At 36.3% G+C, this 22,509-nt stretch overlaps 3 protein-coding genes and 1 non-coding gene across 8 annotated transcripts in view; 1 reads left to right on the top strand and 3 right to left on the bottom strand.

The window, feature by feature from the left end:
* Window positions 1–7: 7 nt before the first annotated feature.
* LOC149702468 (tyrosine-protein phosphatase non-receptor type 4-like) lies at window positions 8–14,873 on the bottom strand. 4 transcript variants are annotated; one of them, XM_089866281.1, is made up of 17 exons: window positions 14,694–14,873; window positions 14,349–14,518; window positions 8,527–8,767; window positions 8,338–8,451; window positions 8,132–8,253; window positions 7,953–8,050; window positions 7,771–7,891; window positions 7,591–7,684; window positions 7,104–7,429; window positions 6,301–7,021; window positions 4,823–4,894; window positions 4,529–4,751; window positions 4,142–4,456; window positions 3,989–4,062; window positions 3,638–3,922; window positions 3,243–3,578; window positions 8–2,221 (listed from the first exon to the last, which is right to left on the bottom strand). In XM_089866281.1, the coding sequence occupies exons 3-17, from the start codon at window positions 8,746–8,748 to the stop codon at window positions 2,132–2,134; spliced, it is 3,213 nt and encodes a 1,070-aa protein (XP_089722407.1). In that variant the 5' UTR covers window positions 8,749–8,767; window positions 14,349–14,518; window positions 14,694–14,873; the 3' UTR covers window positions 8–2,131. The 4 variants fall into 4 exon arrangements, with proteins under 4 accessions (XP_089722407.1, XP_089722408.1, XP_089722406.1 ...); XM_089866282.1 differs by having other exon boundaries at window positions 14,349–14,873; XM_089866280.1 differs by lacking the exons at window positions 14,349–14,518; window positions 14,694–14,873 and adding an exon at window positions 10,060–10,843 and having other exon boundaries at window positions 7,597–7,684.
* A 115-nt stretch (window positions 14,874–14,988) lies between these two features.
* On the top strand, window positions 14,989–17,031 carry Cwc25 (CWC25 spliceosome associated protein homolog). The gene is made up of 8 exons (XM_089866289.1): window positions 14,989–15,227; window positions 15,306–15,478; window positions 15,546–15,685; window positions 15,752–15,921; window positions 15,979–16,245; window positions 16,310–16,473; window positions 16,548–16,727; window positions 16,806–17,031. Exons 1-8 carry the CDS (start codon window positions 15,210–15,212, stop codon window positions 16,918–16,920), a joined length of 1,227 nt encoding a protein of 408 aa, XP_089722415.1. The 5' UTR covers window positions 14,989–15,209; the 3' UTR covers window positions 16,921–17,031.
* Window positions 17,032–17,321: 290 nt separating this feature from the next.
* Window positions 17,322–17,395, bottom strand: TRNAR-CCG (transfer RNA arginine (anticodon CCG)). The gene has a single exon. It is a non-coding gene; the product is annotated as a tRNA-Arg (tRNA).
* Window positions 17,396–18,397: 1,002 nt separating this feature from the next.
* The window catches only part of LOC149702465 (endothelin-converting enzyme 1-like), a 36,115-nt gene continuing 32,003 nt past the window's right edge, over window positions 18,398–22,509 (bottom strand). For both annotated transcript variants that reach the window (XM_089866270.1, XM_089866269.1), the window contains 9 exons: window positions 22,229–22,327; window positions 21,539–21,616; window positions 21,351–21,454; window positions 21,129–21,190; window positions 20,810–21,060; window positions 20,675–20,740; window positions 20,514–20,609; window positions 20,244–20,317; window positions 18,398–20,147 (listed from right to left, as the gene is read on the bottom strand). In XM_089866270.1, the coding sequence (XP_089722396.1) occupies window positions 20,045–20,147; window positions 20,244–20,317; window positions 20,514–20,609; window positions 20,675–20,740; window positions 20,810–21,060; window positions 21,129–21,190; window positions 21,351–21,454; window positions 21,539–21,616; window positions 22,229–22,327 (933 nt within the window). In that variant the 3' untranslated portion in view covers window positions 18,398–20,044. The remainder of the gene's footprint in view (window positions 20,148–20,243; window positions 20,318–20,513; window positions 20,610–20,674; window positions 20,741–20,809; window positions 21,061–21,128; window positions 21,191–21,350; window positions 21,455–21,538; window positions 21,617–22,228; window positions 22,328–22,509) is intronic.

The raw sequence follows: 22,509 nt of genomic DNA, 5'->3' as shown, positions 1-22,509 counted from the left end.
TGCAGCGTTGTTTTTACTTTTTAGTTATTTATGTTTTTTTTTAGTAATTTTTAAACTACATTAAAAAAGATGGTAGAAAAAGTTTTGGTTTATATTTTTTTTGTTTGTTGTTGTTTACTTCTTTCTAATTACTAAAAAGTTTTTTAAATATTTCTCTTCTGTACAAATTGAAAGAAAAATAGGCCCGCACACAAAAATCAGTTTTTCAATAAATTATTTATAGGCAAATCAACTTTTCACGAAAGTAAAGAATTCTGACGTTTTTCGCCGCCATTACGATGGTATCTTATTTTCCTTACTTGATAGTTGACGTCACTTAATTGCCCATTAAATAAAATTCTAACCCACAATTATAAGACAGACGGACAATTAAATTAAAAAAAGGTTGTGTTTAAATCGAGATTCTTTCTCCAAAAAATATTAGTTAAAAAATTATTCACGTTTCTCGTCTAGGCCTATTATTAATAATTTACATTTTAACCTCGTTTAAAAATTCATTAAGAGGGATCATGGGGTTAAATTTTTATAAAAAGCTAAAACTGGCATCAGCTCTCTTAAAGAAAAGGTTCACTTTAGATTATTTCTCTTTCCATTCGAAAAAGCTTACAAAATATAATGAAAATTGGAACTGTATGTCTACCTACTGTACAAAAGAAAATACGACCAATTAAAGAAAAAGGCTCAAAAATGTGGGACTACTGCGCCGCCATTGCGTGTCAACCATTTACCCCAAACGGGATTGGTTGAATTCTGAGAGGTAAGTGATATAGCAGACGAAGTTGGAGTACAAAATTCTATTGGACAATAAGTCAACCGGATGTCCAATAGAATACCGCAGAAAGTCGTCTGCTAGTGCTTGCCGACTATGAGACTTGTAGCTCTCATAGATAATGGCTTTAATGTAGAATAAGCCTTGGACTGAGTTAATTTCTCGTATCTTCTTAATATTGCAGTAGATAAACACATCATAATTCTAATATTCATTATTATTTCGAAACTTCAAATGAAATAAACGAATAATCTAACATAAACCTTAGTAAAAACTATCCACAAACTTTTATTACATGGCGAGATTGAAAAAGCACCGTCATAATAGCACTTCTTTCTTCTTTGTTTAACACGGGACATACGCGGGTTCAAATATTATTATCTTTTCATTTAATCATCCGAGTCTTACCTTATTAATCTTAATCTTAATCTTAATCCTAATTTCTAAATTTGTACATTATTCCAAAAACAGTTCCTTTATCATTAGAATTCCTATAAAGGGGGGGAAAACTACGTCTAACGTTATTATATTAATTAAGTCGCATCAATTAACCTTTCACGAAATTACGGACTCTGTTAATTAATTAATTAATTAATTAATTAAATTTAAATATCTCATTTATACTTTTATTTTTAAAAAACGTTTCGGCTACTGACACGTTACGTTTAATTATATATTTATTAAAAAAGCTCTATTAAACTTGAACCGACAACTCTCTAACGCTAAACCGTCTAAATTTGTTTTTTTTTCCTCTCTTGGCAATAGGTGTGTGAATTAATTAATTTTAAATGAGTTTAATTAAAAGGAGATTCGTGTAAAGTGGGGATGGGGGGTGTAGTAATTATCCACACACCTTTCAAATTTATATCTCTAACCACAAACTCAATCACACGTCTCTAATCAAACCAATCATTCCTTTGTTCGTTCGTTAGACCTATTCTTTCATACAAGTGCTAAGGGTTGGGGGAATTTCATTAAGGTTCTCGTAAAATTTGCATAAAATTCAATGTGTCTTATTAAAAATGCATTAGATAAGTGTGCAAAAATGTGCCTTTCTCGCGTTTGTACCACCAAATACCTTGAGTCTACCAATTAACACCCGAAAATCAAAAGTGACGCCGCTCGATTTGTTTAATTTAATTTAAACATAATCCGATTTGAATTGAGTTGAATTAAAATTTATATTTAGCTGCCTGCAGCTTAAGGGCTGATTTGTTTTAAGGTAGGTTAATTTTAATTATTAATTAATTACCTTCTAAAAAATATAATAAAAGTTGCCTAAAAAAATTGTACCTTTCTTTATGTACAACAATCGATTGATTGTGACATTGAAGTGATAGTTTTTTGTTACCGATCGAGATGTCACGTTCTTCGGCTGTATTCCGGAAGAGGAACCACTAATTCTTCGTTGAAACATCGGAGTATTATTTGACAGGCAAAATGATACTGTTGCTGTGTATGTTATGGAACAAATAAAGTGTGATAAATAGGTCAATTATAGGTCAAAACTTAGAGATACGCGATGTTTCGGAACAAATAAAGTGTGATAAATAGGTCAATTATAGGTCAAAACGTAGAGAAACGCGATGTTTCGGAACAAATAAAGTGATCAATAGGTCAATTATAGGTCAAAACTTAAAGAAACGCGTCGGAACAAATAAAGCGATAAATAGGTCAATTATAGGTCAAAACTTAAAGAAACGCCTCGGAACAAATAAAGCGATAAATAGGTCAATTATAGGTCAAAACTTAGAGAAACGCCTCGGAACAAATAAAGCGATAAATAGGTCAATTATAGGTCAAAACTTAGAGAAACGCCTCGGAACAAATAAAGCGATAAATAGGTCAATTATAGGTCAAAACTTAGAGAAACGCGTCGGAACAAATAAAGCGATAAATAGGTCAATTATAGGTCAAAACTTAGAGAAACGCCTCGGAACAAATAAAGCGATAAATAGGTCAATTATAGGTCAAAACTTAAAGAAACGCCTCGGAACAAATAAAGCGATAAATAGGTCAATTATAGGTCAAAACTTAAAGAAACGCCTCGGAACAAATAAAGCGATAAATAGGTCAATTATAGGTCAAAACTTAGAGAAACGCGTCGGAACAAATAAAGCGATAAATAGGTCAATTATAGGTCAAAACTTAGAGAAACGCCTCGGAACAAATAAAGCGATAAATAGGTCAATTATAGGTCAAAACTTAAAGAAACGCCTCGGAACAAATAAAGCGATAAATAGGTCAATTATAGGTCAAAACTTATAGAAACGCCTCGGAACAAATAAAGCGATAAATAGGTCAATTATAGGTCAAAACTTAAAGAAACGCCTCGGAACAAATAAAGCGATAAATAGGTCAATTATAGGCCAAAACTTAGAGAAACGCGTCGGAACAAATAAAGTGTGATAAATAGGTCAAAATTTCGATGATTCGCGAGGCTGTAAGAACATTGAATATTATTTAAACTTACGTAATTTTGAACTAATAGTGCCCTCCATCTCCTCATGTTGCGTAGAGTTTCTTGGGGATAAACTGGTTCGTTAGCTTCGATCAAGCACATGGCCGTATCAACTAAAATAAAAACGCCGGTTCTTCCAACTCCGGCGCTACAATGTACGACAGCCACGTCTCTATTGAAAACTCCGCTTTCTTCTCGTGAAGAAGGACTCAAGGGTTTCGTAGCTGATTCACCCATCATTTTCCTTACTTTCAAGACAAACTTTATAAAATCGGTGGGATCGGCGGGGACACCGTAATCGGGCCAATTTAAATACTGAAGTTGAGTAATTTCGCGAGATTCTCCGGTCTATTTGACGAAATCAGTTCTTAACTTCCAAAAAGAAAGGGTTAACAACGTTTCCTTACCTCCGTGTTGGTTAACATGAATTGTCGGACCATAAAAGTCGAAGTATCTCGATCCAGGACTTCTCTAACATTTGTAACTTTAAATTTTCCATAAACGGCAAAGGTAAGGGGTTCGGGCCAATATTGGAAGCATTTAGCGTGATTGCCTTCTTTCGTTTGCGTCAACATGAGTATTAAAGGCGCCGATTGCTCCCAAACCATTTGCCAAAAAGAACTGGACGTTCGAAAAAGTGGTCCTTGCGTTGCTATGTAACGATTTGTTAAACCTGAACTGGGAATTTCCATCTGAAGGTGCCGATATTAAATTAAATTAAACGTAACGTTACGTCAAAAGGTTCTAAACAAGCTTACATTAACGTAATTAGCGTTGACGTAATCACCACCATTGGGTGATCCATTTTGAAGTGTAACTCGCGTACTATCATCTAAAAGATTTATACCAAAACCCCATTGAAATTTCTAAATTCAAGTGAAAATTCAATTCAATTCAATTTAACAACGTACATGCTAATACGTCCGAATATCTATTGCAAGCTCTATTTTCGGGTCTTTCGGCAACTTCGCAAGTTAAATTGCTCATACGCCTTTCCACTCTAGCGTATTGTAATTCTAAACTACCAGTTTCGCACTGTTCACTCAACATCAGCATGGACGCGACCAATTCGTCGCAGTAACTAGTACTTCCGGATGTACCAAACCTCATTTGTTGTTGGTGATTGTAAGCTGGAATGTACATGAAATCTGGTTCCATCTTGGACGTCCCTTCTCCATTTGTTTGACTTCCAAAGAGATCGCCTTGCGTCCGATCTCCGTATAAAACTAAGTACATCGCGAATGGTCAGTTGAAGGTAACCTTTTGTTAAGGGGTCAAACACCCAAGAAATAACGCACTGTTAGGGTAAATTTGGAGGTGAAGTTCTCTGTTACTCGATTCCCCTGCATTTCTAATTAAATTGACCACTTGTTCGTGCGTCAACCCAGCCACATCTTGACCATCGATAGAAATAACTTGGTCACCTTCTCTAAGTCGACCAGGACTCGTGCATAATGACGCCGGAGTACCAGGCGCGACCCTAGACACTAATATACTGGACATACCCTGATCAGCTCCACCCTAAATTACAACAACTCCACGTCAAACCACGTCCCTCAAAACGTTCATACGTCATAATAAAAGTAACACACCTTGACGTTAAAACCAAATCTACCATTATCATCCGCGACCAAACGGACGGTTACTGGTCGATAAGGACAAACCTACGAATCACATAAACAAAAGACATATTTTCTTTTACCAGATGGTCATGGTAAAACTAAAATTAAACCAAATTTTACATCTAAAGAGTTTGATTCTTGACAACACATTGCCAAAAGACTCCATGGAAACGTTTCAAACGTCCAATCGGTTGTTGGTGAAATCACAATATCCCATACGTCAATTAAATCCATGTTCACGCGCACCGTAAAGATTTCTTACTTAGACAACACGATTCCCTAAAGACTACCCTAACCTCAAAGACACTTCCTCAACCCGGGAACTACGAGGGTTGATTAGGCTATGAACTATTCACGTCAAAGGGATGGATGAGAAACGTTTTCCCAAAAGTTAAAAATACCATCAACACGTTATCCCTTTTTATCTTTTCAAATAAATAAGAGATCAAGGCCAGTCTTATTCTGGTTAACCGCCAGACGTTACAACATCATTTTTTACGTTTCCCTTTCACTTGGCCCAGCCCAGCTTGGGTTTAGTCTTTAAAAATTATGAGTCCAACTACTAAAATTAAACCTGACAATTTTGGGTTGATTCCGCGGTGTCAGAAAAAAATAAAAGCTATTGCCATGTAGCTAACCTTATCTTTGGCACAAAGCCACCGTGTCCTGTTCAAGAAACAACAACTAACAATTACACCGGAGCAAAGAGAAAAGAATGAAGTGTTTTAACTGTTTTCGAAAAGAACTCTCGTTTCACAGGTGGTGTAGTAATACCATGGTAATACGCGAGACTCTGGGATGAACCGTTCGTCAAGTGTATGATATAGAAATACGAAGAAAACTGAGTCCTGACAAAGCACATTATTTCAACGCGCTAGCAAATAGGGAGAAAGAAGAGGGGAAACTTAAAATAACTTAGTTGCGTAAGCGTGTCAGTTTAAAAGGGTCTATTAAGGGGGTTTTTCTTTTTCAGTTTAACTTTTAAATTCCTTTCCAAACATCTTCCCCTCCCCCTTCATAGTAGGCTATCAAAATATTTCACTTCCTGTATGTACGTACACTCAAAAATAATAAACCCTCTTTGTTTATCATTCCAAAATGAAAGAAAAAAATTAATGGCTTCTTGCACTTCACTTCGGGAAAGTTATGAAAAGACTTAACCCAGATGGCCGAGATGACTTTTTTTTATAAAAATGTTATATGAATATGAATGTACAGTTATCGAAACCCGAAGTTGATAATTTGAAGTTGAGCTAAGTTTGTTTATTAATATGTTTCAAGTAACCGCGAAGTAATAAGCGAAAACCGCGTATTTTTAATTAAATCACGTCAAATGATAAACTTCTTGTCACTTACCGTGAAATAACTCCGACATCACGTTGAAGCATTCCCAATAACCCTTGCAGCACAATTTTATTTTTTAAAAAAAGGGACAGACATGTACTCACCCCATTCGTAGACGCGGAGGTCTCGGATGACGAACCAGGACCCAGATGTTGAGACGACGGGACGTCATAAAGTTCTTCAGACGCCGGTTCATCATCCATATACTCCAATCCTTTCATCATCAAACTTAAGCCTAAACTTCCTCTATCGTGGGACGTACTGGGTTGAACGTGACCGATCAACGAAGAGGACGTACCGATGGACGAATTGGACAACGGTGTCCTCGGATGACCGTACACTTGTCCCAACATTGGAACCATAATCTGCGGTGGCGGCGGAGGTTGAAGCGATTGCAGACTTTGGCGTTGAGACTCTTCCAGGACGCTACTACTATCGGGGCTTTCCGTCCACGCCTTCCTTGGTTTGACGTAGGTATCAGTTTCCGAAATGCGACTGGTGACGTGACCGAAAGCCCCGGCATCGTAAGGACGGACGATTTGTTGCTGTTGACTGATTTGAAGAGATCGCGGATGACTGGTGGACGGAGTTTCACCTTTCCCAACCAACTGTTGCATTATTTGCATAGGTCGGCTGCCCGACGGTGGAACTTGTAACGTTATCTTTGGTTTCGGTGGTTCGCGTAAGGTTAACGTTGGTCCGATTGGTTCTAACAGCGACGTCACTCGAGGTTGAGTGTACCGTCTACTGGGTGACCTCATAAAGGTTCTATCTGGACGAGCCCTTCTTTTCCCTTCTTCAACAGTTTGGTATTCCGTACGCCCACTAATCCGGGAAAGATACAAGATCGAATTCAAGGCGTTGAAGGTCGCAATTAACGACCTTCGAAATTCAACCATTAACGAACCTGTATCGAAACCTGGAGCCCAAACTAAGAAAGAACAAGAGTTTCTTAGGAGGGGGTGGACGCGGTGTATGAAGACGAAAAAAAGAATGATGTTCGACGCATGATTTCCATAGATTCTTACACGATCTATAACTGAGCATATTGAACCCCAACAAGTTGTCGTAAGACTCGGCACCTTGTCGCCTTAGCTGAATGAAAAACTGTTTCCTTTTAAACGATATCTTAACAATCTTCGCCCAGGAAAAGGTATTTATTCTAACGTTGTTTTGAAAGACTACTAATCCCGTTGAAGTTACACCCAGTTGAATTTCAGCACCCGTTGAATCCTAATAAGATTCGACACAAAACTTTCATGGTTAACTAAAGCGTAACCAAATAAGTCTGATATAAGCTCGCGCAAAATTGATATACAAACAACAACGAAAGCTATTCCGCTATACATTGACCAACAGAGAGACACTATAGGATTAGAAAGAAGATGGCTTACCCTTACCCGTGCCCTGTGTGAATCAACGCCATACATGTCCAGTCTTTTCGCGTGGTCCAAGAAGTTGTATTCAGCGTCAGCTGGAGTCTGTCCTCTACATAAAACAACTAACCATTTTAACTAACACCAACCAAATTGGGAATTTTCGATGATCCATCTAAATAAAAACGGCACAATTACCGGTGCAATTTATGTAGTTCAGTAATTCGCCTTTCAATTTCGGGGGACTGTTCCGGTACCAAACGAAGTTCAGTGAGGTAGCCTGAGCGATGTTCTTCGGGATTATAATCCCCTAACTCGGCTATAATATCACGAAATTAACTTAGAATTACGATGTTTATCTTTCGCGTGGTTAAAATTACATTGGACGGAGTAGGAAGCCAATAAAGCCGCTGTTGGTGCGGGAACGACAAGACGGCCTTCCACCATATCTTTCTTGACTTGCAAGAAGAAATGATACCTATTTATTTCAAATACATTTTCGACTTTTATAACTAAGGCCTTGAGAGTGAGTCTCGCGTTTATCAATTGGGTAGCGAACCTAGTATATTCCTCTTGCAATTTGCTAGGATCGGAAATGTAAAATTTGACTCGAAAGTAAAGTAAATAAGGTGGTCCGACTCTCATCTGTTTACGGAGGGACTTTGTCGGATCGAGCCATCTCTAAAAGATATTCAACGATGACGCATTTTGCGTCAAACCAAGCCAAGTCTTTCAAAGAGGGTTATAATAAACTTCATTATATACCAGGGCATCCGGGGCAGGGGCTACATCCGCGTATTGAAGGCCAAAATAATCTTTTTCAATTAGTTCCAAATGTTGAAAGACCGCGTCGAGCAAGACTTGACCCTTGACCCCTTTCTATACACAAAATGGAATGGCCCTCATAATTAAGATTGGGTTCAATTATACTACAAGGGAATCTGAATTTCTCACGTCCATGTCGAAGTTGTGCTGAGTGTCATCTAAAAAGAATACTATGCATGGTATGAGTTTGAGCTGCGGAGGATCTCTAAGCAAGAGTCCTCGAAGTAGAAGATGCCTTTGTTGTTGCTGCTGCTGTTGCTGTTGTTGCCTTTTTTGCCTAGCCAGCTCAGACGCCCGGACATTGTAACTCCCGCTTGAACCACGAAAAAACGCAGCTCCTCTCCTCGACATGCTCCACAACTGAACACCACTGATGAAGTGAAATTAAGGGAACAAATACGTCGCTTCAGATACAACAAACTAACTATACATTTACTTCTTTAATTATACAGGGTGTTTTTGATAAGTCTGATAAATAAATTAATTAAGGGGGATGTTCTTTAGGAAATCGATTTTGACCATAGAAAATGTAACTTCTATCTATCTCCATTTTGACGTCCGGGTCACTGTTTTCGAGTTAAGATTGGTCAAAGTATTTTACGGCTGACTCCTTAAAATTAATTAAGAAACTTCTGACACCCTGTATAACCAAACTTATACACTAATCTATGACTCAGTTAAAATGTAATTAGCCTAAGAGAACAACGTTTAACAATTCATTCATTTTTAGACTCAGTGGCGTCCCAAGAGAGGAATCACAATAATATAGACATAGTTAAAGACGTCAGAACTCATAGCAATTTACACGCTAATCTAAAATGCATTGGGCTCATCATAGACTATATATTGTCTTATGTCCAACAGTACCAAATATTTGGGCCTTAAACAACTCAGAGCGCGAGAACTAATGTGCATTTTTTTTGGACACCCAGCATTTGGTAGTGGGGTCAGAATAAAGACACCAAATTTGAGAGGTCAGAAGAACTTGGTCAAATTTTTCAAGCAACGTTTCAAGGATATTATAGATAAAACTATCCTCTGTCTAACGGTCCCAGGTACTTGAAGATATGTCAATCAATCACAGCTCGTTAAATTTAGGTTTTTTAAAAAAAGCTATTTTTGAAGATAACACGGGTTTTCTATTTAATAATCTTTATGTCTAGAGTGCTTTACTTCTAGCAACAATTTAATATTTACAAACTTGTATCATTCACACGTCTCGAGGGAATTTCCCCTCTCGTTACTTCATTATTTCTCAAAAAAAATATCTTACCAAAATAATTACCCCAAGTTGTACCGTTTAGAAGTCTCTAACAAGAGGCCCTTTCCCCTTATTAATTTCAAGAGAGGCACCCCAACACAAACTGACCATGAAATATTAAACAAAGTACACCGAACGAGGATATAATAAAATAAAATTAACAGCGTAACCAAACCAATTATCACCATAAAGACTCTTCCTTGACATCGAATACATTTATTACCGGATATACCAAAAACGGTAAACCGCCACGGAGACCAAAAACGGTAAAACGCCACGGAGGGGAATAATTTTACAAGGAGAAAATACCTAGCTACATTTTTCCGTATTCATTTCATTAGTAAGTAAATCACCAAAAACATAAGAAATAAATTAAAAACCAAGGAGCAGGGGGCACTGACCTGTTAGTACACGACATGATGGTACTCCTGTCTTTACCACTCGAATGATTATTTGATGATTCGTCATCAGTACCGTTAAATAGGGTGGGCATTTTTTAAAATAAACCTCTTAAGAACCAGAGGCACAGTTTGTTTTAATTAAAACGAATCCTTAGATTCTGTTTTATCAGATCGCGATAAAATTCAAAGTCAATTAAGACCTAGAGTCCGATTAACGAGAAAACATTTTTCAGTTCTTCGTTGCATTAACTACAAGTCCATTTTGAGTTACATTAATATCAAATACTAAGCAAACAAACCAACTTAATACGGTATTTGAGACGAAACTTTACTGCCAAACATTTACGTATCTCCATTCATATATATAAATCCATACATTTGGTTGACAGCTTCAAACGACGAAATAAACCGTTGGGCATAAACAAATAGGCGATTTTAACTGGACACAGATTGTTGACCGTTAGTTAGTTAGTTAGTTAGGGGGGGGACCAAATAAATCAATACGATCGCGTGAATAGGTACGTAATTTAGGGTGCAGGAGGTAAAAGGGGGGGGGCGAGAATTTCCGGAAACCGTCAAGCCGATAATTTTTTGGCGTCCTTCTGGGAAGGAGACCTTATGGAGAATGTGGTCGGTCGCGTTTTCGACCATACCATACCATACACGACGACGACCGTTTCTCTGTTCTCTTGTCGGACTGTCTCTCTCTCACTCTCTCTCTATCCAACTGCTGCAACCGAGGCACAGATGCCCCGCATCCAACTTTTTTTCTCCAATGATCTCTAACAGTCCTCTCGGGCTTCCCCAACATCACGAGTTCACACGCTGGCATAGAGGGTCTCCCCAAAAATTAGAGGGGTTGGACAGACATACAGGGTTTCGCTACTGACATTTAATTTCAAAATTTGACAAACTTTTCCAAAGTCATTTATTTTCCCTGACAAATTTTAATTTTCACTTTTACGTTTTAAGTAGAAAGAGCTATTTGTAGTATCGAAAAATTACTGATACCATGGTATTAGTTCATGGTAGTACTACTATAAATAGTCTGCGGACAAGTGTTGCTTCTTGGTGAGGGGGAGGATACCCCAATGGCGGCGAGTGGCGGCCTCGCCCCTGTGTCTTGGTTTATCTGTTTGTATTAAACGAACTTGTCTATTCCAGACTTTTTGGGTACTGATTTATTTCTAACCGACTTTAATCATGTTTACATCACATTGACAAGTGTTCCACACCTCAGGGAACATGGGAACAAAAAAAAAAGAGGGGTTAGGAAAAATCGGGGTTTCGTTCGACGACGGTGTTTGGCTCTTTTCGGTACCGCTTGAATGGACACCCCTCTCCAAAAAATTTCTCTCCAATAGTAGTAGCGTACAAAATATCGCGAAGCGTGGAATGAATGGTCCGAAAGACACTTTCCGCGACGGGATGGGATAGAGGTGACGTCATTTTAAGTGCCAAAATGAAACATGGGACACGAACTTTCATGGGAATCTTAAAACGGGTATGGATATCTGGCACAGACTACGTATCCTTCTCGGAAAGCCATACTCTACCCGCATCAACTCCAAATATGTTACATATGCCTATATCTTCAATCTCATTTTTTGGGCCACAAATTCTATGACTTGGAATGAACTTTTAACATTGATATGTCCCCGATTTCTGGATACCATTTGTATGGCCATCATAATATAGGTATATCGCAGTTATAGAAGGGGCTAAGTTAACCCCATGAGAACTGGGTTTTCACTAGGGAAAAAGATCCGATTCAGAGATTGTAACTTGGACCAAGTTCAATAAATAAAATAGCCTCTTATAAAAAAGTGTCGGTTAAGCCTTATAGGTAGGGGATGAGGGTCTACAATTCAATTCAATTCAGAAAAGAAATAGAGATTCTTTTGGGATTGCGCATTTTGGGTGGGCAATTGAACACCAGAAATTGGTCCATTTATTCCATTGGTAACTTAAAAGAGAATTTCACAATGGTTTTATATACATGTGATGGGGTCCATCGGAAAAATGCTACTGCTAAAGAAAACGTGATTTGGTTGGCTTCAAACGTATTTTAAGTCAACCATTTTTACAGAAGTTAGTAGAGCAATGAAAATTATTCAAATTTTATAACACAATTAATTCGATACCAGGAATACATACGGCTAATTGGAATCACTGTGTAACCGTTTTCTCAACGTATCTAGGTGGATTTTGGGTAAAGAGCTAAACTAATCATTATCTATGCCGAATTTTACCTTGCAATTGCCTGGGAACTAGCGTTGAAAGAGTTAGAAAGACAAGTTCTCAAGCCCGGCCCACAAAACCCCATAGAGAAAAATAACATTGGATATATTGGCGCATAATTATTCTTATTAACTGTATGCATTCTTCTCTAAACTAATTCATAAAGAATAGCACCGGATCAATTCTCGAATTTCCTTTACCTTACAACGGAAGAAAGCGGTCCTAAAAATCCCCTAAAATTTGCATACGAAGTTCTAAAACCTTACACAATACGTCACGTCCGTCCGTAAAAATGATTAATACGTTACTTCCATAGGAAATTCTCAATTCATTTTTAAAAAGCCGCTTTACAGGGGCCATTACTATCTCTAGAGAGAGAAAGCGAGGTAGAGGTAAGGGGGGGAGGTAAGGGGGGTCACCAAGGGGTTCCCTCATGGGTTCCTATAATCATTTTGAAGGAATAAAATATTCTAGGCCTAGTACCCAAATTTTTTTCATCCCAGAGCTCTGACAAAGCGTATTCGTGACTCAATGCTTTTGTTCAGGACGCCCGTAGTTTAAAAGTTGCCAGAATTTTCCCCTATAACGCTGTGGAAATCTCTCTCGCTCCTTCTCCTACACTAAAGCCGTATGGGCTTCACCTTAGTACACTACACGGTTCTACACCCCTTGGAAAAAGAGTATTAGGAGGAGAGGAGGAACCCCCCCCCCCCGCCCGCCTTTCCACGTTTTTAATCCCGGCGAACTGAACACTGACGTCATTTCGCGCGCGTGCCATTTTTGCAAAAAGCGAACAAAAGAAATGATGGGATCACGTAAAGTGCGCCCATTGAGAGCCCGGGAAGGGAGGGGGGCGGGCTGAATATGGGGGAATTAACTTTCAAATGGAACATGTAATAGAAGTCTATAAATTGAAGTAGTAAAACACTAATATTGTGGTACAAAGTTCTAGTGAAAGTATTGTGATCAAAAGATCATATAGAAGACTTATAAATGGGAACAGTAACTTAATTAAGACCTTTTAATGCTTGACATACAAATTTCCACCAATTAATCAATTAAATTAAATGATACAATCTATGAATGAAACTATAAGTACCAATTTGTTCCCTAAATTTAAATGAGATTTTTTTTTATAAAATTACACTAATTTCACATCTTTAAGGATTAAATATATTCAAATGTGCTTTTCTCTCTTAATAATTTCCTATAATTTTATTAGCTTCTTAATGATTTGTCAAAATTTTAAGATTTTACTTGTTTCACTTCAAGTAATGGGCTTTTGTTCCTACAACTAGATGGTGATATCCTTAGTAAAGAGGGGGTGGATGGGACTTCCCAACAAGCTTTGCTGAGGTGGTCAATATTCTAACATATCTCACACCCCCTTTTTGAATAATTTCTATTCTTAGCAGGTTGATTAGAACTGCTCTACAAAAGGTGTTTTACAATGATAAGAGTGAATGATTCAAGAGGGTTTAAATTATTATATTTTAATATTTTTAGTTCTAAGGCTTAAGAGTTCAGTGACCTCATGATGACAGTTGCAAGTTTTAGGTTATTTTGAAATTCCCTGACTTTACAGGGTAACAACCTTTAGCAGTAATTTCATTTATTTGGCACTAGTAACCAATATTTCAGTTTAAGTACACTAACCCCTCAATTCATCAATATTTTTTTGAAGATACTACTTTCAATCTCTTTATCTAAACACATTCTCTATTGATTTTGAATGGGAAAGTTGTTCTTTTGTAGTAATAATAAATATAATGCCACAAATCCCTCCAAACCACCATGACCCTCAAACCATTACTGAGCACACAATTTAGTCATGCTTGAGTGGACTGTATTTATATTATAACCACAATAACACTAAAATAAACACTGAATAGCTCTGATGTTATTTTGTAAACTATTTCTTAGACTAATAAGGCACAAAAGACAATCTTAAATGTAAAGATTATAATGTGACTGAACAGAAAACTGTTTCTGTGATTTATAGAACGCGTTTAATAACCACCACCAATTATGAATTAAGAACGACTTACCGATGATTTGATTAAAGGCGACATCCAGAGATTTCTCTCCGAGTTGACAATGTGTAGGCACAGTGTTGATGACCCCAAGTATGCAGGGTCAAAGATCATATCCTGAAGAAATTGTAATCCGTTTGGTTTTCGCGAGTGTTTTTTGATTCATCTCAGAAAATAATTTTTATCTGAGAATAATATGGATATTTAAGCGTAAAATATTTGAAAGTTAAGCCTACAGGCGCCAAAGTGACTGACTACAAGAAACTCCTAAGAAGAACTAAGATCTTAAATCTTGACAGTTTGGGCCTTTGCGTCTCCGATAATATGACGTTTATACCGTCGTAATATGATATTACTTACTTATTAGGCTTAAAAAATGCTTGTTTTGTTAAACGCATGAGCTAATATATTCCGAAACACAATTCTAACTTAAACTTTTTTAATATTTATGCACATTCCACGACAAACAACGCGGCTTTCGTATATTTGTTGTTGTTTACACACTAGCGTTGTGTTCTTCACTTTCGACGGTTCGAGACAGTGTTGCCAGATCGGATTAATGGAATGTTTTGATTAAAATACCGGATCGCACCAAAGCTCAGAGGAACTACTATCTGTGCGTTCGGTGCTGACGTATAAGTAAGCAAATCCATCAAAAAAAAAATCGAAGGATTCGAAGCGAGAAAATGGTCGCCATAGTGATTTGAGTAGCGTCCTTGGCGCACTTTTTGATTAGTTTAATTGTAAATTGAACTTCAAATTTAAGTAAAAATAGTTTGTAGATGTAAAACATATCATAATCTTTAAAACTTGGAAAAATTATGCTAATTGGATAAGAAAATATAGAGAAACCCAAGAAATTCGCTAAGCCTAATCATGGGAGGAGGAGATTTGGTGAGTTAATTGTTATTAAAATTAACGTTATATTCATTAATTAAAGACTGTAATTAATGTGTGAGATTTAAACGTTAGAATTTGAAAAAATCATGGCATCCGTCGACGTTAAGGAATATCGAAAGAGTTTGGAAAGCGGAACAAAAACACGAAGCAGAGCAAAAAAAGATTGAACAGTTACAAAAAGAGTTAGCTGATGAAAGAGCCAGAGATGAAATTAGACATTACGCGGAAGAAAAAGGCGTTGTTAAGTAAGTAATTATAAGAAAGGATCACTCTAAATTAATTTAACTAAACTTTGCTATGATTTTTATCAAGAAAAAAAGATGATAGACTTGACTGGATGTATCAGGGACCAGCTGCTCTTGTTGATCGTGAGCAATACTTAACTGGGCGTCAGCTAGACAAAACATTCGACATTCTTGAACAGATGGAAAATAAGAACCAATCATATGATAGTAAGAAAAATATCTAACTTTAAAATTCAGGTTGAAAATTAAATTAACAGTTTCAAATTACAACAGACTCTACAGATCAACCCGGAGCCATTTTTAGCCAAACTAACGTTAATGTAACAGTTGATTTGGCAAATAAGATAAGAGAAGATCCGCTATTTGCTATACGTAAACGGGAAACTGACCAGAAAAAGCAACTCCTAAATAATCCAGTTAAAATGAAACAACTCCGAGAATTAGTAAGTAAAGGAATTTTTAAATTTTACGATCTTTGATTAATTAACGTTTCGTTATAGTTGGAACAAAGTGTAGGTTCCTTGGATAAAAAGAGCAAAAAGAAAAGGAAGAAGGACAAGAAACGCAAGAAGAGGAAAACAATTGAAAGTGACAACACATCCGACAGTAGCGAAGATGAAAGTCCGAGAAAAAAATCCAAACACGGAAACAAAGAAAAATCTTCAACTTCAAAACATAAACACGAAGAATCCGTTGTTGTTAAAGAAAAGAACGCCCAAGAAATAAGAGATAAATATTATAGAAATGGGAAAGAATATGGATTAATTGTTAGTTTTATTATTTTAAACGAGGCCTAATCATTTATCTATTATTTATATTATTCTTTTCAAGGGAGGGAAGAAATTAGACGCTGAACCTCGACAAGAACGTCATCGCTCAAGATCTCCACCAAGGAAAAACAATAGAGAAACAGTTTTAAAATCAAGAAATGATTCTAGACAAAGAGAAACAAGAGCTAGATCACCACCACCAAGATGGCAAAGAAATGAACCCAAGTATTAAGAAATAACCGCACCGCATTTTATAAGTAATCTAACGGAAGTAACGATTAAATTAAATTTGATTACAGAAAGAAATTAGATCCCGAAGAAGCTGAAAGAAAACGCAGGGAAATGATGGATGATGCAAAATGGAGGCAAGAACAAAGAGAAAGAAATGTTAGAAAATATCGTGAGGAGGAAGAGAGAGAGGAGAGAATAGCCAAACAAGCACATGCTAATCAGAAACATGAAACCCCTGATTTCATAAAGTAATTAATAATTATATAATTTGGTTTTAGTTAACTTTTAAATTAAAAAAAAAGTCTAATAATTTTGATTATTTTTAGGCCACTTTTGTCAAAAGCGGCTGATACTGGTAGTGTGGAAAGCAGAGTTAAACAAAAGATGTATAATATTCAGCGTAATCGCAGTGCAATGGATCAGAACTTTGCCAAGAGATAATGTCTCTCATTCATTCTTGTTTTTTTTTATATATCAATAAAAGCCCATATTGTATATCTGTATTAACTATTTATAATTAAATAAAAATTCATTCATTTTGGTGTCAGAATATTTATGGTTTTAAATTATTTATCAAATTGAGATGTTTAAAAGGTGTAGACAAAGACATCCTTGAACATAACTAGGCCTAATCAAACTCAAGGTCATTGACACCCTGGTGTTGAGGAACTTCAAGGTTACCCCCTCTAAGCCTAACTCAAATCGTCATTGATTAGATGACGTCAGAATTCCGTTATAGAAACCATCAATGCCTGATGGATTTCTATCAGATTTGACGTTTCAAGGTTTATATCCTGAACCTTTTAACTAAATTCCTATTGTTTTAAAATTTAATTTCTGGCTGCACTCGAAGGGATTCGAACCCTTAATCTTTGGCTCCGGAGGCCAACGCCTTGATCCATTAGGCCACGAGCGCCCAACCTATACAAGTGACTCAAGACTGACGGTATTCGATGATTCTTTGGGCAAACCCCGCTGACCATATCATTCAGCGCTTCTCACCTTATGTGGTCCTTTCCTAGCAAGCGGTACTAATGGTTAACTGCACTGAACGCAACCTACCGACGAACGATCAAAGGAATTTCACCGACAAATCGTGGCGTCCTCTACCAGGGATGCTTGATATATCGACACTCTATAGGGATCGGCCTCTCTTGACAAAAGGTGGGGTAAAAAAGCGAGCCGTCTCAAAAATCGGACGCCTGGTGTCGGGGAGCAGCGTAACTATATTCATGACGTCAAGTCACGAGAAATTCAAAGGCGGGAAGAAAATGATTTACTGATTGGTTGAAATAAAAAAGGCGCAAATTACGAAAGATTGGCCGCGCAATTTCAACGAGTTATCTCAAAATTGCCTTTTCCATACCTTTTCACTCTTTTAAACTGAAAACTATTTGTAAATTAAAATATTTTTTTTTTAAAATGCCTGGTACTTTTTGTTCCGTTCCTAACTGTGGAGCAAAGTAAAATATCCAAAATTATCCCTTTTTAAGTTTCCTTAACAGAAAAATTGTTAAAATTCAACACTAAAAAGAAAACATTCGCCTATTTATACTACGTTTAATATTAATTAGCTACTACTCACTGAAATAACTTGAAATTTCATACAAATAAATAAGCTTCTCGTTGTTTTCGTTCATGTTTTAATTACGAACATAACTCTCTTCATCGTTGTTTTTAAACTTTTATAGGCCTCTCCGTACTAGCAGACGAATCATCACATAGTTACGATGCTCCCGCAATTCAGATGGCGCTGTCGTCAGCCTCAAAAACTTGCCCCTTTTTTTAACATTACGGGTATAGGAAGAGGCCGATCCCTATAGAGTGTCGATATATCAAGCATCCCTGCCTCTACCAGTCCACGGATTTTGGCGGGTAACTTTAAAAACTGAAGCTAACAAACAAAGAAACAAACCTTTAATTAGAAATTACTTTTATTGTTCAACGCTTTTTGTTCTTTTTTTTTGTCTTAATATATAAACAGAGTTCTGTAATTATTATTAAGTAATTAATTATTTTACGTCTGTTAGTTAACGGCAGATTGTTAAAATTTAATTTTCTCTCCCCCAAATTAGATCGGAGACAAAATGGCGCTGTTTTCATGACGTGAAAAGATGCAGACCATCCATGAATAAGACATTCAAGAAAGAATGAATTTGAAATCTCAATTTAATTTACGATTTCAAATAAATTCTTTCTTGGTCCTAATTAGGTAGTAATAAGTCTACGATCTAATTTGGGTCAGATTTATTGTATTATTATGTTAGTAATATAGAACTTTTACAAAGAAACATAGACAACAATTAAAAACTGTTTAACATGATCGCAAACTCTTTTCGTAATAATTCTTGGTGGGCTTTCAAAAACTGGTCATCATCACAGTCACTGGTTATTTTTTTTTTATTCTTTAATAGTTAAACACTGTTAGTTAAAACTCTCTAACGAAATATATCTAACATTAGAAATAAACTATATATATATATATATTTTTTTACCACCATGAATAAATTAATAAATTCATGATGATTTCTAGCTACAGTATATACTTATATGGCGTCCAAATATATTACGGGTTATTTACAAGTGCAGTATCATTAATTACAATAATTAATGATTAAATCGTTACCTCGGTCTAACTAAATTATATTTAAAACTTAATACTTGGTATCATTGTGCAATTTATAAGGTATTTATAATATATATTATCTTGTTATTTTCTTAATTACCGGTAGCTACTAAATGACTGATATGCACAAAGCTATATGGGTAATATATTATACATTTAACAGACTAGACTATGGGATTTTTGGTTTTATTCTCATTATAAAACTAAAAAACTGACGATTTTCAAACTAATTAAGCTCTCCTATGCACCGTTTCCTTAATTTCCACTGTACCGTCTCCATAAATTTTAAGCCTTGGCATATATTAAGCCTATTTAGGCTTAACGAACAATAGGTGATACATTTTTATACACAAACACATGGGATTCGCGCAAGTGATGGCGGCATCTTTTATATTTAAACAAAATAAATGTTATGTTTATGTTTCAACTCCCTATAAAGTACTTTTAGGTTTAGGTTTCGTTATGTTTTAAATCACCTTATTCCCAATACGTGTGCCAAGGCTTAACGAGCGATTTTTAATCTCGGTTAAAATGATACGTCGTCTGCTTTCGAGAGAAATGGTCAATATTTTCAATTCTGAAGCAAACGACGCATCGTTTTAACACATATTTCAATTGTTAGTTAAGCCTTGGTACGCGTATCGGGAGTAAGGTGCATTAGTCGTAATTGAATATTTAAGTCTTTGATATATATATATTAAATCTAGAAGACTAAAAAGTACTTTTTTCTTTCAGAAAATCACCGACCGAGAAGAAGTTCATTTGTTCTCTGGTAAATGGTTCAGTTCGCGTATTTGTCACATTTTTATAGTTCCGAACTACTCTCTAAAATCTTGGTTTTGTTTTGTTTTTCATAGGTTTTTTTTTATAGTAGAAAAGTGTTAGGTATCATTCATTTTATATATTTTTTTTAATTAAGAGTTTTAATTCTAAAGGTCATCATCCCCATAATTTACATTTCTTGGAAGGATTCATGGGACTGCCCACCGGGCAGTTGAAAGTTGCCGAAAATTGAGGAGAATTCATCAGAGCTCCGTTTGCTCTATTTTACAATTTTGTTTAAATAACCCCAATTAAATATAAATAACATAATATTATGTTAATTTACGATGAGAACTATAATTAAGATTTACGTTACCTGTATCTTCCTGGTGCATGATTATCTCGAAGATATTTTTCATGACCTTCGCGACTTACCACTTCGCACCATATCTAAAAACAGTGTGTAATTTTTTTTTAAACAAGTTTTGGCGGGAAAAAAAATTGGCGCGAAATATTGGCGGGAAACAAAATTGGCGCGAAATATTGGCGGGAAATAATTTGGCGCGAAATATTGGCGGGAAATAAATTGATGCAAAATTCAGGCGGGAAAAATGTGGCGCAATGAAAAGATGTGAAAAAACCATACCTGAGCATATCTTAGAAAAAATATTTGATCATTGGAATACTCGATACCCGGTAGACGTGGTTCCTCACCATTTTCTCCAACAAAAGTCCTATAAGCCTAAAAAAAACCTCTAAAACTATTATTCTGACTTTTAATTAAAAAAAACCCGTCACGTGACTCACCTCGTAAGACTGTTGCAACCCCGCATTATCACATATATTTTCATCCAGAGTTTGATTACCATTGACCTAATAAAATTAACGTCAGGCTTATTGAAATACACATTATGTCTGTCTATCTGTCCAGTGTCCACTTACATTTTGACCGACGAATTCAATAGGATATTGGGAATACTGTTCGGAAAAGCACGAAGCGATTTCCTTGAAACGATCAGCCACTTCGTCGGGCCACCATTGGGTCAAATTACCCCCTTTGTCAAATCGACGCCCGTTGTTATCGAAACCGTGCGTAATTTCGTGCCCAATAACCACCCCTAAGGTGCCGTAATTTAGAAACTTTGGTCGTGATGGGTGAAATACCGGAGATCGTAAAATTCCAGCGGGAAATACTGCGAACGCAAAACGTTTATTGCATGTTCAAAATTTCACCTCTAGCAACTTGCTCAAGACCACTTACTAACTGTATTTCCAGTCGCTTCGTAAAAAGCGTTAACTACTAATGGTTCCACAAACCAGTCCCTAAAATTCAAATAGTTGAAATTACATTACATATTCCCCGATTTTTCCAGGCTTTCCCTGACACACCCAAGTCGGAATATTGTGGTCAAATCTTACTAGTACCATGAATTTATTTATAAATATAATAATTAGCGTAAATTGACGTATGATTATGACTTACTTCTCCTTGTCCACGGGTCTGGTAATCTTCATCAATTCCTTGAGTACCTCGAAACGATTCATGTGAAGCATATTATTCAGGAAATGGTCATCCGAGATATCTAACTAAAAACAAAAAAGGTCGTAAAACTAAGAGAACAAATAAACCTTAAATTAAAACATTAAAAATTAACAAAACGCGACTCTTACTCCAGCGTAATCTTTATCCAGTTGTTCAGGATCCAAAATATATTGGGGATATCCTATTTTTTCACTCATGGCTTCGACCTGCGCATAAATAGAATTGTCCTATAGTCCTTGAGCCGCTTGCTTTTCCCACTAAGGCGCTTAACAACTAAATAGGCTTAGTACAGACTAAAAGTCCTGCAAAATTAACCACCGAGTGTAGGACTTCAATTCTCGCTTCCGTCGTTCTCCCTCGAACTAGTTATCTCGAGCTGTAAGTCTCTTCTGTAGCATTACGAAGTATAGGTAGTGTCATACTTATGGAAGGATCATATCTTATAAACTTATGAAGCTATTTTTGGGTCTACCATAGCTAGAACCCTGTTTTAAGTACTAATGTAACTATAGATAGTACCTTGGGCTCGCTAATGCTTTGGTGAGAATATTAAGGATAGATATTTGGGGGTAGCAGCTGTACTTGAAGGTTAGACTATAGACCGAATCGTCTATGACCATCAATTGCCGATTATATAATGCCACATTTACCAAATACTCCTTCCCCCCCCCTCCAGTTTAAAGTTCTATAATGTATTTTCGTTTCACCCCCGAAGCCCCAAAGCGATTTCTCTAAAATGGTTTTGTTGATAAGAAATGAAAAACTCTTACAAAAAACCCCATAAAGAAAGAATTCTAGAATATCAAGGTCATTTTTACCTTTTCACGACAGAGGTTCTTGGTATTACCATCCAACCATGTTTGGGATGGTAGTATCCTCGTGAAAGACTGTTTCAAAGATTTGACCATATCTCGAACCTATAATGCATGAAAACGTCATTATCTGTTTATAGACTATGTATTCAAATATCGAATTTTATTTTCGGCCAGTTGGTAGACAACATGCTTAATAAATTAATTAATTGAGAATTATTCATATTGAACCGTTCTTATTTTGATTTAAATTTTAATTGTTAATATTAGTACGTTCTTCAGGTTGT

The sequence above is a fragment of the Phalangium opilio genome, unplaced genomic scaffold (assembly GCF_054372755.1).
Source record: "Phalangium opilio isolate 3A_F unplaced genomic scaffold, DU_Popi_V2 ptg000017l_1, whole genome shotgun sequence".
NCBI lineage: Eukaryota > Metazoa > Arthropoda > Arachnida > Opiliones > Phalangiidae > Phalangium > Phalangium opilio.
Note: the sequence above shows the minus strand (reverse complement) of the source record. Positions and strands in the feature narration are given on the sequence as shown.